This window comes from Salmo salar, chromosome ssa02 (assembly GCF_905237065.1).
Source record: "Salmo salar chromosome ssa02, Ssal_v3.1, whole genome shotgun sequence".
NCBI lineage: Eukaryota > Metazoa > Chordata > Actinopteri > Salmoniformes > Salmonidae > Salmo > Salmo salar.
In genome coordinates this window covers 57,420,535-57,435,444 of record NC_059443.1, presented here as the reverse complement: position 1 = coordinate 57,435,444, position 14,910 = coordinate 57,420,535, and the positions used below count along the sequence as shown (strand labels likewise).

The 14,910-nt window shown below is 42.4% G+C and overlaps 1 protein-coding gene across 4 annotated transcripts in view; it reads left to right on the top strand.

Moving 5' to 3' along the window:
- The window catches only part of LOC106587368 (EVI5-like protein), a 41,729-nt gene extending 26,884 nt beyond the window's left edge, over window positions 1-14,845 (top strand). For 2 of the 4 annotated variants that reach the window (XM_045706665.1, XM_045706662.1), the window contains 7 exons: window positions 50-166; window positions 254-394; window positions 744-911; window positions 7,109-7,255; window positions 7,708-7,803; window positions 8,325-8,420; window positions 10,141-14,845. In XM_045706665.1, coding sequence (XP_045562621.1) covers window positions 50-166; window positions 254-394; window positions 744-911; window positions 7,109-7,255; window positions 7,708-7,803; window positions 8,325-8,420; window positions 10,141-10,455 — 1,080 coding nt within the window. In that variant the 3' untranslated portion in view covers window positions 10,456-14,845. Of the gene's footprint in view, window positions 1-49; window positions 167-253; window positions 395-743; window positions 912-7,108; window positions 7,256-7,707; window positions 7,804-8,000; window positions 8,109-8,162; window positions 8,271-8,324; window positions 8,421-10,140 lie in introns of those variants that run through there. The other 2 variants (XM_014175714.2, XM_045706667.1) reach the window with 2 other exon arrangements.
- Window positions 14,846-14,910: the final 65 nt, after the last annotated feature.

The following is a 14,910-nucleotide window of genomic DNA, read 5'->3' as shown; positions in this document are numbered from 1 at the left end:
TCCCAGTGTGTTGTCTCAGTTTATAATTGGTCCATGTGTTGTGTCTCAGTACACAGAGCAGTTTGTGACCGGTCTGCAGACCCAGCTGGAGCAGTCCCGGCTGCAGGAGGCAGAGCTACTGGGAGCCCTCAAAGAGATGCAGGACAAAGTACTGGACCTAGAGAAGGTAAGAGAACACACCTGTGTACGTGTGTGTGTAGTTATATCTGTGTGTTTCATATCTTTATCGTGCGTGTGTGTGTTTGTGTTACAGAGGAGCAGCTCTCTGCCTGATGAGAACAACGTGGCCCAGCTGCAGGATGAGCTGAAGCTGGTGAAGCTCCGAGAGCTGGAGACACTACACTCCTTCAGAGAGATGCAGGACACGGTGACCGAGCTCAACCAGCGCTGGCAGGTAAGTAACACACCACAGAGCAGAGAACTGTACAGTAGGGAACTGAAGGCTTCAGAAGGGGAGAGCATAGTAGAGGTGACTAGAAGGACAGTGCTTATGTAAAAGTGTTGCTTCCGTCCCTCTCCTCGCCCCAACCTGGGTTAGAACCAGGGACTCTATGCACACATTGACAACAGTCACCCTCAAAGCATCGTTACCCGTCGCTCCACGAAAGCCACTGCCCTTGCAGAGCAAGGGAAACAACTACTTCAAGGTCTCAGAGCGAGTGACTTTAGGGAGAGATAGAGAACCGATGCACATTGGTTGTGGCTCTCTAACCTGTTCTTCGTCTCTGTTCCTCTCTCTCCAGCTCCACATGTCAAAAGGCGGCGGGGGTGGAGGTCACTGGAAGGAATCCCCCAAGAAGAACGCCCTGAACGAGCTGCAGGACAAGCTGATGGGGGTGCGTCTGAGAGAAGCCCAGGCCCAGGCTGAACTCAGGGAGGTCAAACTCAAAGCCATACAGCTGGAGAGCCAGGTCAGTGGAGAAACTTTAGCCTGATGCCAAATCTGTTTGTACTCCATCTAAATAAAAGTGATCCATTGTGTGTTATTTCCTATTATAAATCGTATTGGCTCACATTTCTAATGGAGACTTTCATTAGGCCTAAATGACTAAGGGGTAACTCATACATCAAATACTATGTGGAAATGGTAGATAAATGCCAAATTTGGCAGTTTGGCAGAAAACTGGCAGTTTCATTAAATAGTACCCGCAAAACACCAGTCTCAACGTCAACAGTGAAGAGGCGACTCCGGGTTGCTGGCCTTCTAGGCAGAGTTCCTCTGTCCAGTGTCTGTGTTCTTTTGCCCATCTTAACCTCTTACATCTAGACGTTCCGCTAGCGGAACACCTGCTCCAATATCCAATGATAGGCGTGGCGCGAATGACAAATTCCTAAAAAATACAAAAACTTCAATTTTTCAAACATGACTATTTCACAGCATTTTAAAGACAAGACTCTCCTTTATCTAACCACACTGTCCGATTTCAAAAAGGCTTTACAGCGAAAGAAAAACATTAGATTATGTCAGCAGAGTACCAAGCCAGAAATAATCAGACACCCATTTTTCAAGCTAGCATATAATGTCACAAAAACCCAGAAGACAGCTAAATGCAGCACTAACCTTTGATGATCTTCATCAGATGACACACCTAGGACATTATGTTATACAATACATGCATGTTTTGTTCAATCAAGTTCATATTTATATCAAAAAACAGCTTTTTACATTAGCATGTGACGTTCAGAACTAGCATACCCCCCAATTTGCTAACAATTTACTAAATTACTCACGATAAAATGTTCACAAAAAGCATAACAATTATTTTAAGAATTATAGATAGAGAACTCCTCTATGCACTCGATATGTCCGATTTTAAAATAGCTTTTTGGTGAAAGCACATTTTGCAATATTCTGAGTACATAGCCCAGCCATCACGGGCTAGCTATTTAGACACCCGGCAAGTTTAGCACTCACCAATATCAGATTTACTATTATAAAAGTTTGATTACCTTTTGTTGTCTTCGTCAGAATGCACTCCCAGGACTGCTACTTCAATAACAAATGTTGGTTTGGTCCAAAATAATCCATCGTTATATCCGAATAGCGGCATTTTGTTCGTGCGTCCCAGACACTATCCGAAATGGTAAATCAGGGTCGTGCGCATGGCGCAATTCGTGACAAAAAAAATCTAAATATTCCATTACCGTACTTCGAAGCATGTCAACCGCTGTTTAAAATCAATTTTTATGCCATTTTTCTCGTAAAAAAGCGATAATATTCCGACCGGGAATGTCCATTTAGCTAAACAGAGGAAAGAAAACAAAGCTTTCGGTCTACGCGGGCACGAGCCTGAGTCTCACAGTACTGTAACCAGCCACTACCCAAACGCGCTACTTTGTTTCAGCCAGAGCCTGCAAAGCCACGATTCAGCGTTTTGCTGCCTTCTGAGAGCCTATGGCAGCCGTAGGAAGTGTCACGGGACAGCTAAGATCCTCACTCTTCAATAAACAGAGACAAGAAGAACGACACCTTGTCAGACAGGCCACTTCCTGCATGAAATCTTCTCAGGTTTTTCTCTGCCATATGAGTTCTGTTATACTCACAGATACCATTCAAACAGTTTTAGAAACTTTAGGGTGTTTTCTATCCAAAGCCAATAATTATATGCATATTCTAGTTACTGGGCAGGAGTAGTAACCAGATTAAATCGGGTACGTTTTTTATCCAGCCGTGTAAATACTGCCCCCTAGCCATAACAGGTTAATCTTCTCTTTTTATTGGCCAGTCTGAGATATGGCTTTTTCTTTGAAACTCTGCCTAGAAGGCCAGCATCCCGGAGTCGCCTCTTCACTGTTGACGTTGAGACTGGTGTTTTGCGGGTACTATTTAATTAAGCTGCTAATTGAGGACTTGTGAGGCGTCTGTTTCTCAAACTAGACACTCTAATGTACTTGTCCTCTTGCTCAGTTGTGCACCGGGGCCTCCCACTCCTCTTTCTATTCTGGTTAGAGCCAGTTTGAGCAGTTCTGTGAAGGGAGTAGTACACAGCGTTGTACGAGATCTTCAGTTTCTTGGCTATTTCTCGCATGGAATAGCCTTCATTTCTCAGAACAAGAATAGACTGACGAGTTTCAGAAGAAAGCTCTTTGTTTCTGGTCATTTTGAGCCTGTAATCGAACCCACAAATGCTGATGCTCCAGATACTCAACTAGTCTAAAGATGGCTAGTTTAATTGCTTCTTTAATCAGAACAACAGTTTTCCGCTGTGCTAACATAATTGCAAAAGTGTTTTCTAATGATCAATTAGACTTTTAAAATGATAAAATTGGATTAATTAGCTAACACAACGTGCCATTGGAACGCAGGAGTGATGGTTGCTGATAATGGGCCTCTGTACGCCTATGTAGATATTCCATTAAAAATCTGCCGTTTCCAGCTACAATAGTCATTTACAACATTAACAAAGTCTGCACTGTATTTCTGATCAATTTGATGTTATTTTAATGGACAGAAAATGTTATATTTCTAAGTGACCCCAAACTTTTGAATGGTAGTGTACATATACTGCCTCATCTTTTTGATTTATGGAAAGTACCTCGCTCAGTGTTTAACATTCAGTTCCACACTCAAGTTTCTCACCCTGATGAGTGAGATGTTTGACTTTTGTGGTGGATTATTCACAGCTCTATACAACACCATAGGCCTACACACACACACACACACACACACACACACACACACACATACATTTTCGTTACAGTTCATCACTTTGGGCCGCAGGTTGGCATTTATTGGGATGACTCATGTACTGGAGGCAACTTTGCAGAGTGGTCACTAGCTGGCACAGCCAGTCATAAAAGCGCAGATTTTAAACCTAACCTTAAATTTGTTTTCATGAATGTTTTTAATATAGCCAATTTTGACTTTGCAGCCTGCCCATCTAGTGGAAATCAGTTTCACATAATTAATGCATTGATGTCAAAGGTGATTTGTATGTGTGGAAGTACAAGTTGTTCGTTTCTTAAATTAGCGTTTTGCTACAAACTGACTATTTCTTGTTGAAACACTTAGACAGAGGCAGACCACTAATATCATACACAGTACCAGTCAAAAGTTTGGACACACCTACTCATTCAAGGGTTTTTATTTCTTTTTACTATTTTCTACATTGTAGAATAATAGTGAAGACATCAAACTATGAAATAACATGTGGAATCATGTAGTAATCAAAAATGTGTTAAACAAATCAAAATATATTTTATATTTGAGATTCTTCAAATAGCCACCCTTTGCCTTGATGACAGTTTTGCACACTCTTCGAATTCTCTCAACCAGCTTCACCTGGAATGCTTTTCCAACAGTCTTGAAGGAGTTCCCACATATGCTGAGCACTTGTTGGCTGCTTTTCATTCACTCTGCGGTCAGACTCATCCCAAACCATTTCAATTGGGTTGAGGTCGGGTGATTTGTGGAGGCCAGGTCATCTGATGCAGCACTCCATCATTCTCCTCCTTGGTCAAATAGCCCTTACACAGCCTGGTGTTGTGTTTTGGGTCATTGTCCTGTTGAAAAACAAATGATAGTCCCACTAAGCGCAAACCAGATGGGATGGGTATTGCTGCAGAATGCTGTGGTAGCCATGCCGGTTAAGTGTGCCTTGAATTCTAAATAAATCACTGACAGTGTCACCAGCAAAGCACCATCACACCACCTCCTCCATGCTTCACGGTGGGAACCACACATGCAGAGATCATCCATTCACCTACTCTGCCTCTCACAAAGACACGGCGTTTGGAACAAAAAAATCTCAAATCTATACTCATCAGACCGAAGTACAAATTTCCACCAGTTTAATATCCATTGCTCGTGTTTTTTGGCACAAGCAAGTCTCTTCTTATTGGATTCCTTTAGTAGTGGTTTCTTTGCAGCAATTCGAGCACGAAGGCCTGATTCACGCAGTCTCCTCTGAACAGTTGATGTTAAGATGTCTGTTACTTGAACACTTCAATTTCTGAGGCTGGTAACTCTAATGAACTTATCCTCTGCAGCAGAGGTCACTCTGGGTCTTCCTTTACTGTGGCGGTCCTCATGAGAGCCAGTTTCATCATAGCGCTTGGTTTTTGCGACTGCACTTGAAGAAATGTTCAGTTCTTGAAATATTCCATATTGACTGACCTTCATGTCTTAAAGTAATGATGGTCTCTCCTTTCGCTTTGCTTAGTTCATCTGTTCTTACAATAATATGGACTTGGTCTTTTACCAAATAGGGCTATCTTCTGTATACTGCTCCTACCTTGTCACAACACAACTGATTGGCTCAAATGCATTAACCTGTTGATGACAGACGTCCGCCTGCGGAACCCCTAGCCAACAGCATCGCACGGCGCGAAATACAAAACCAACTAAAATACCACAATTACATTTTCTCAAACAATCAACTATTTTACACCATTTTAAAGATAAGACTCTCATTAATCTAACCACATTGTCCGATTTCAAAACGGCTTTACAGCAAAAGCAAAACATTAGATTATGTCAGGAGAGTATCCTGCCAAAAATAATCACACAGCCATTTTCAAAGCAAGCATATATGTCACAAAAACCAAAACCACAGCTAAATGCAGCACTAACCTTTGATGATCTTCATCAGATGACACTCCTAGGACATTATGTTATACAATACATGCATGTTTTGTTCAATCAAGTTCATATTTATATCAAAAACCAGTTTTTTACATTAGCATGTGATGTTCAGAACTAGCATACCCGCCGCAAACTTCCGGTGAATTTACTAAATTACTCATGATAAACGTTGACAAAATACATAACAATTATTTTAAGAATTATAGATACAGAACTCCTGTATGCAATCGCGGTGTCAGATTTGAAAATAGCTTTTCGGCGAAAGCACATTTTGCAATATTCTGAGTACATAGCTCGGCCATCACGGCTAGCTATTTTGACACCCACCAATTTTGGGGCTCACTAAACTCAGAATTACTATTAGAAAAATTGGATTACCTTTGCTGTTCTTCGACAGAATGCACTCCCAGGACTTCTACTTCAACAACAAATGTTGTTTTGGTTCCAAATAATCCATAGTTATATTCAAATAGCTCCGTTTTGTTCGAGCGTTCAGGTCACTATCCGAAGGGTAACAAAATATTTCAAAATATTCCATTACCGTACTTTGAAGCATGTCAAACGCAGTTTAAAATCAATTTTTATGCTATTTTTCTCGTAAAATAGTGATAATATTCCAACCGGGCGACGTTGTATTCATTCAAAGGCTGAAAGAAAAAAATGGAGTAGTCTCGTGACCGCGCATCTCCAGTGTCACTGTCCCCAGGCTGACCACTTACAAATTCTCCTGCTGTTCTTCGCCCAGAGACAGCAGACACCCCATTCCACTTTCTGGCGGCTTTAGAGAGCCAATGGAAGCCTTAGAAAATGTCACGTTGCAGCAGAGATGCTGTATTTTTGATAGAGATGCCCCAGAAGGAGAACAAATTGTCAGACAGAGCACTTCCTGTATGGAATCTTCTCAGGTTTTGGCCTGCCATATGAGTTCTGTTATACTCAGACACCATTCAAACAGTTTTAGAAACTTTAGAGTGTTTTCTATCCAAATCTACTAATTACATGCATATTCTAGTTTCTGGGCAGGAGTAGTAACCAGATTAAATCGGGTACGTTTTTTTATCCGGCCGTGAAAATACTGCCACCTATGCCAAAGAAGTTAAGAAGGAAAGAAATTCCACAAATTAACTTTTAACAAGGCACACCTGTTAATTGAAATGCCTTCCAGGTGACTACCTCATGAAGCTGCTTGAGAGAATGCCAAGAGTTTGCAAAGCTGTCATCAAGGCAAATCCTGGCTACTTTGAAGAATCTCTTATATAAAATATATTTTGATTTGTTTAACACTTTTTTGGTTACTACATGATTCCATATGTGTCATTTCATAGTGTTGATGTCTTCACTATTATTCTACAATGAAGAAAATAGTAAAAATAAATAAATAACCCTTGAATGAGTAGGTGTCCAAACTTTTGACTTGTGCTGTACATTACATTTAAATACTTGTAATTTAGCAGACGCTAATCCAAAGTGACTAATTACGCTTTCAGTCTTCTGACAGTGTCCCCACTCTCTCTTCACCTTCAGAACCAGATTCACAGCAAGCTGATTGGTCGCCATGAGGTGGAGAGCGCTGCCATGCAGGAGAGGCTGCAGCAGCTGGCGGGCCAGAACAAGGGGCTGCAGGCCCAGCTCACCGAGATGAAGAGGAAACAGGCCGAGCTCGACTGCAAGGTGGGGTAGAGGCGGAGGGAAGGGGGAGGATGGAGGTAGCCAATGGTAGCGTTGATATGTGTGGAATAAGTGGGCTGCAAGTTAAGACGGGAGGGAGAGCGGGAATGAAGGCGCAGAAAGAGGGAGGGATGGAGAATGGAAACGGGTGGAGAGGGGGAGTGGAGAAGGTATGGGGAGGATGGAGGAAGGTAGTGGAATAAGTGGACTGACTGCCAGGTGAGAGAAGAGAAGATGGTGGGAGGGAGGGAGAAAGATAGATAAAGGAGAGGGTGGGGGAAATGGAAGCAGCCCAGGGTGACATTGATAAGTGGGCTTTGTGTGTGAGGCTGCATTTTAAACAGACTCTATTGGACAACTAGATGGACTAGTGGCTTTCACTCAGGCTTTGCGCCAGAGGTGATTTTTCTCTTTCTGTCTTTTCTCTTCTACCACCCTCTTCCCTCTCTCTGTAGAGTAAAGAGGAGGTGATGGCGGTGCGCTTGCGGGAGGCTGACAGCATGGCCGCCATGGCCGAGCTCAGACAGAAGATAGCGGAGCTGGAGATACAGGTGAGGTGTTTGTACACAGATCTGAACTTGACTTCCATATTGAATGGATGTCATTGTCAAGTTTCTTTAGATTTCTTCTGGGTGGTATGTGTGCATTGGGGAGATCGTCTTCCCTGCTTCTTTGGCGTTGACTGTTTGGTTGTGTACGTACGCGGGCGAGTATGTGTACATCTCATCCACCTATCCCTGTCCGACAGAAGGAGGAGGGTCTGATCCAGGGCCAGCTGAACCACTCTGACTCCAGTTTGTGTGTGTGTCTCATCCCTATCCCTGTCCTACAGAAGGAGTAGGGTCTGATCCAGGGCCAGCTGAACCACTCTGACTCCAGTTTGTGTGTGTGTCTCATCCCTATCCTACAGAAGGAGGAGGGTCTGATCCAGGGCCAGCTGAACCACTCTGACTCCAGTTTGTGTGTGTGTCTCATCCCTATCCCTGTCCTACAGAAGGAGTAGGGTCTGATCCAGGGCCAGCTGAACCACTCTGACTCCAGTTTGTGTGTGTGTCTCATCCCTATCCTACAGAAGGAGGAGGGTCTGATCCAGGGCCAGCTGAACCACTCTGACTCCAGGCAGTATATCACCCAGCTTCGAGACCAGATCGGAGAGCTCAAGAACGAGGTCACACACATTTAACGTTTAACAGTCATTTAGCAGACGCTCTTATCCAGAGCAACTGACGGTAGTGAGTTCATACATTTTCATACTTTTTGTTGTTGTTGGTACTGGTCCCCCCCGTGGGAATGGAACCCACAACCCTGGTGTTGCAAGTGCAAGGCTCCACCAACTGGGACCACCCCCACACACACACACACACACACACACACACACACACACACACACACACACACACACCAGTAAAAGCCCTCATGTCTTGGGTTAGTTTAGCCATTGAAACCCAGCAATGTGATTTGCATCCCCTCATGCTTTTTGTATTTCTCTGAAATGATAGATGTTGGCCGCCACATGAAGCATGACATACTAGAATCACTACTCTGGCCTTCCTCTGTATGACATTTCCAACCACAGAACAGATGTACCCCCCTACCCCTTCAAAACCCCAGGACTCAGAAAGAGAGCGATGAATGCGTGTGAGAACTAGACAACACTGATTCTCACATGCTTACACACACACACACACACACACACACACACACACACACACACACACAAACATAGCTGAACCACGTAATATACACTTGCTCATTCAGAGAGCGGCTGTGCGTGAGAAGGGAGTGATGGGACTGACTTGCCCTTTTCTGTTTACTAGTTCTTAGAGTGCATACTATTGGTTATATTCGTCAAATGGAGCCTTTATGTAAAGAGTACCGAAACATTCGTGACAAAGTCGAAATTAGCAAGCAGTAATTTTCCGGGTCTCAAAAATCTCAGGCATCTATTTTGCAAATGAATTCATGTGTTGGACCAGATCATAAGTAGAATTAGCATAAATATGTTTTAATTTTTTGTAACAGTTTAAGTTATGATTCTAAAGTTTTTGTCATACCAATGACTTTTGAATATTCTGATTTTGTCCCAGAACAATATGATACACTTCGAGAAGGGCTGAACTAGAATCAGATCTGTTTTTTCACAGCCAGAATAGTGTACATGATTGAGCTCTGCTGTGTAAACCGAGACAGAAGAGGAAGAGGTGGGCGAGTGCCTAGTTACAGTGTTTCTATTGGTTAACCACTACCCTCCCCCTCCTACCAGCCTAACTCAGTACAAATCTCAGAGTTTTCTGTAAGTACTGAATCAGTGTTGTATCTACACATGCGCGTGCACACACACACTCACGCAGACACAGACATGTACTTGCTGAAGCATTTGGAGACCGGCTGTGGCTTGTCACGCAAGGGACACCCACTACACGTCATTGATGCAGGCTTCATATGTGATCACACACACACACACACACACACACACACACACACACACACACACACACACACACACACACACAGGTGAAGTGGTTGGTGCTTCAGCAGGTTCTTTCATAGTAAAACAGACTCCAATCTGTACTGGCAGCTGAAAATCCATAGGTACTCTGACTTTCTGTAAAGCTTATTGACAGACCTTACCAACGTACCAGGTACTAGATTTAGAACACACCCACAAGGTTAAATCCAGTCTGATGTGCCTGTCACTGCAGGCTAGACCACCATACCAGGTTTCTATAGACATGGGTCACTTTCCAACCACTGTACACACTCTTCTCACCAACTGAAACAGCATCAAAAGCCTTTCTTTTTGCTATCAGTAATATCCTAGATAATGATCTGTGATAATGATCCCCGGGTATGAATATCTTCTATAACCTTATTTCTTTCTCTTTTAGATCAGGCAGCTCCGCGGGCAGCGCTCCAAGTTCGCCCCTAGTTCCCGGGACGGGGGCGGGGGCTACCCGGATCTGTGTCTAGCTAGCCCCTCGTCGGCCGGAGGCGACTACCTGAGCTCGGATGAGGACCTTCTCCCCAGCCCCATCCCCCCCAACGCCATGTACCCCGCCCTGCCCCACCCCCACCCCTCGGCCAGGCTGGACAGCGAGGGCAGCACCGACAGCGAAGCAGAGGCCCACCCGGACCACCCCCACCACAGCCCCTCGCAGCAGCTCTACACTAGCATGGTGTGTGCTGAGGTCCTGGACAACTGAGCCATGGAGGTCCCTGGAACTACCTGGTCCTGACCTAGACTACTAAAGATACTGTACTCTGCATCTCTTTAGTATTAGAGATGCTGTACTCACCCCAACTTTACTGTACTACTGTTCTCACCCTAAACTCCGACTGTAACCTGTAACGGACATCCTCCCCTCCTCCTTCGCGTTGGTGCCATGGTCTCTCCTCTTTTTGTCATTCTTTTCTCTCCATCTCCCCCTTTTACTTCTCTCTTCACTCCTATCTCTTCACTTATCCCTCTCTTTATCTCCCTCTCTCTCCCTATATCTCTCCCTCAATCTCTTTCTCCTCTCCGCACAGAAAGCCGAGAAAATAAAAAGGATTGAAAATTGACAAACAAATTGCTTTCAACTTTCAATACTCCAACCATACCACACAGCAGTGACTATGAGATGCATAGGACATCGCTTTGATGAAATGATTCCCCTCAAGTTTGGAAGGACTTCAATATGGACTTGGGATCGGTAAAATATGAGATGGATGGATGACTTGTTGGGCTTGACCCTATTCGTACTGTACTGTCCCATGAGCGAGATGTGGAACATGCTGTCTCCCTCCATCTCTTTCTCTTTCCTCCTCCTTTTCTCTCTCTCTCTCTGTCTCTCTCTCTCTGTCATTCCATCATTCCAAGAAGACCCATTAGCCACCTGCACTGCCTGTTACAATGGAAACAACCCTCCACTGTAACCTCACAATGCACACTTCAAAAAAATGAGAGCGAGAGGGAAGGAAGGAAGGATAGCGGTAGGAAAAGAGGAGTATGGTATGGACTTGTACACATCAATATCATAGGGATGTTACTAGATGACATCACATGCATAGATCAATATTAACAATTTACCTTACTGAAATACGTTTGTTGTGTGTGTCTCAATGCCTTGCAAATGAAACAAGGCAAGTGAATTACGATGGCTCATGTCAACAACAAAAAAATCTCAACGTTGCCAAATCTTCTTTTTTTTTCTGCTATTATTTATGTTATTTATTTTAATATTTTTTTATATATCTATACAAATCTAAATATATAGATAGATACCAACGGCGGCCAAACTTTATACACGCTGAGTTCCCTTGGTCCTTTGTGCCAACTTGAATCTTGAGGCTGAGGTGTCAACGGACGGCGTCCATGACGATGCATGTCAGAGAGACAGAACGAATGCGCTGCTATGATTTTCCTTTTTTCTCCCAGTCTTCTTCTATGTTATGTTCTATCTGCTCAACATGCAGTTGAACTTTACACCCCTTAGGAATCAGAGTGCGAAAACTACTGTGAAGAAATTGTTGAATGGTTATGGCTAGACTTCATAATGATGTCTCTACCTATGACTTATGAAATACCCACACATAAACAACTCCTTTATAATCTATTTGAAATGTGTTAAGGAATTTTTAAACCCTAAAAGCAGATATCAACCCACAAGTGCTTGTAAGAGGACAGCAATGGCTCAGTCAATCATTCATTTTGTCTAATGGTGAGGCTAGAGTTTGACTAGTTTGGGACGGATTGGCATGTGTCCGTCAAAAGGCTGTGTGAGTGACGGGAAGGTGTTTGTTGAAATTGACCGATCAGAGGCAAAAAAATATATAATTTCCGAGCTACGAGTGTACTGATCAGATCATCATAAATATCATTATCAAGTTGGACCAGGGTCATCACTCTCTCTGTTGTTCTGTTGTTCTCGTCTCAGTCATGGTACTATATGATGAATTATCAAGACCTCTCCTTCTAGAACAGCCAACTGTGACAACACTTCCTCTTTCTACTGCCTGTTACCAATAGGATTTAGGAATGGATGGAAACATTCAGTTGAACGTGTTGACTGAAAATGTCTGACTATCTGATGCATGCTGTTACTACAGCTTCAGATGGCTAAAATGCACAGGTTAACAGACTGGGAGCAGTATTTTGCCTAGTATATACCTCACTGGCTAACTATGTGGCATATCATCCCAATAGTCTTGAATATATGACAAATGCTTGTTAGAATTAGCTTTAGCTTAGTCATTAGGAGTGGGGAGACGAATGCATCGGCTTGGTGTCATGTTTCCAAAGCATTCAAATGTTCTGTGTTTATATCAATGGGACAGAGTTGATCATGGGAATCGATGATGGCCATCTAGAAAGAAGCTCCATGTGGTTGCTTCCCCAATGTCAAGGGGGAAAGGGTTCCATACAAACTCTATATAGATGGAAGGAAATGGAAGGAGCGTTGTCTTACTTCTGTGGCAGACACTTCACATATCACTTTTCTATATTCTTACAACAGTGGAAGCGAAACGTATGGAATATTATTGAATTATACAATATGACAACCTGAATGAAAGTATTAATATAAATATATCACAATAATAATTGAGTTGATTTGCTGAGGCAGACTGCAGGGGATGTGTGGTAATATATTCAATAGGGTGTTATATAGATCCTAAGATTCTAGATATAGATTCTAAATATAGATCCTAAGATTCTAGATATAGATCCTAAATATAGATTATAAGATTCTATATCTCCTCTTGACTTAAAGCAGTGAGTGCTGTTCTGGGAATATGGGAGTGGATGCTTGGAGTGGTTAGTGGCACAAGCTAAGGCTCTGTCTCATGTCAGTATTAGTGAGCACTTGTAAGGTTTCTTGGTAGTATTAAGGTACTGTATAATGCTATGCCACCAAGCCTATGCATCCCAACTTTGTATCATGCTTTCTGTTTTCTTATGTTCAAATTATGCCATGTACTCAGATTTGGTGTGTGCCTGGCTTTTGTCGCACAATGATGCTGGATGAAGGGGGAACCTGTCACCAACTGCCAAGGAAATAAGGGAGCTCCTCCAATGGGGTTCCGCTGCCATGTAGCCCATCTTTCGCTCAGTCAAGTATTACAAATAACCACCTTTTTAGAGGTTAAACCAGTGCAGCAGCTGAAATCACTGTTCTCTGGTGTAACATCCTGGACCAGTCAGTTATGGCATTACTTTAGCAATGGGATAAGTTCGGATGCCATGTGTTGAGTCAACCTGCGGTAGAGTATAGTCTTGGTCAGTGGTGGAAAAAGTACTTGAGTCATACCTGAGTAAAAGTAAAGATACCTTAATAGACAATTACTCAAGTAAAATACTACTTGAGTAAAAGTATTTGGTTTTAAATATACTTAAATATCAAAGGTAAAGTATAAATCATTTCAAATTCCCTACATTAAGCAAACCAGACGGCATCATTTTCTTGCTTTTTTTATTTACTGATAGCCAGGGGCACACTCCAACACTCAGACATCATTTACAAATAAAGCATTTGTGTTTAGTGAGTCCGGCAGATCAGAGACAATAGGGATGACCAGGGATGTTCTCTTGATAAGTGTGTGAATTTTACAATTTTCCTGTCCTGCTAAGCATTCAAAATGTAACTAGTACTTTTGAGTGTCAGAGAAAAGTTGTCAAATATAAATAGTAAAGTACAGATACCAAAAAAAACTACTAAAGTAGTACTTTAAAGTATTTTTACTTAAGTACTTTACAGCACTATTAGACAGTGTCTAATTTACACATAACACAAACAATATACTGCTGTTCAGAGATGGTGCTCGGACGCGGAGTTCCCCAGTGTCCCAACTACAACTGGTATAACTGTGACTAAAATATTTTTTGATACACATGAAGATGCCCTCTGATTCAGTATTTGTCATCCATGTAGTTTTATGATTAGCGTTGGTATGGATATTCTTTGATCTGAACTAAGATCATGTTTAAAATCTTAGGGTGTGCGAATGGTAGGGTTCCATGTTTAAATCTTATATAGTGCCATAATGTAGGTAGATTTATACATAGTATATAAATTACATGTATATCAAATGCAATTTTCATAGACAGTTCAGCATATTCACTCTGGTTTAGGGTGGTGTTCACCAAAAATATCTCAAAGGTGAAGGTCACTGTTGAGCTAGGACTGAAGGTTCCCCAATATGTTTAAGATTTAAAAAAAAATATATATAGAATGAAACTGGAACACTACTGCCATTGTCTGTGTCTCGAAGAAGAAAGAAACAAAACATGGAGACTCCCCCTTATGGACGGTGTCCTCATGCATACCCTGGGTTGTATTAATTAGGGCACACAATGTAAAATATTTTAAAACGTTCTGCAACAGAAAACAAAAAATGGTGTTTCTTATTGGACAAGTCCATGGTTTCAGTCCCTTTTCTTCCGTTTGGTGCCTCAAACACAACCCTGGTGTAGGACTTCTCTCATGTATGTAACAGCAGGTCGGTATCCACTTTACTCCCTCCAACCTTGTTCACTCTCTCTTGCAATTCTACCAATGTGTTGTCAAGTATATTAATGACAGTAATAAAGATGATATTAATGACATTATGAAAACATTTCGGTGTTCTCTACTTGATGATGATGATTGATATGAAATGAACATTGACACTACACATTCTCA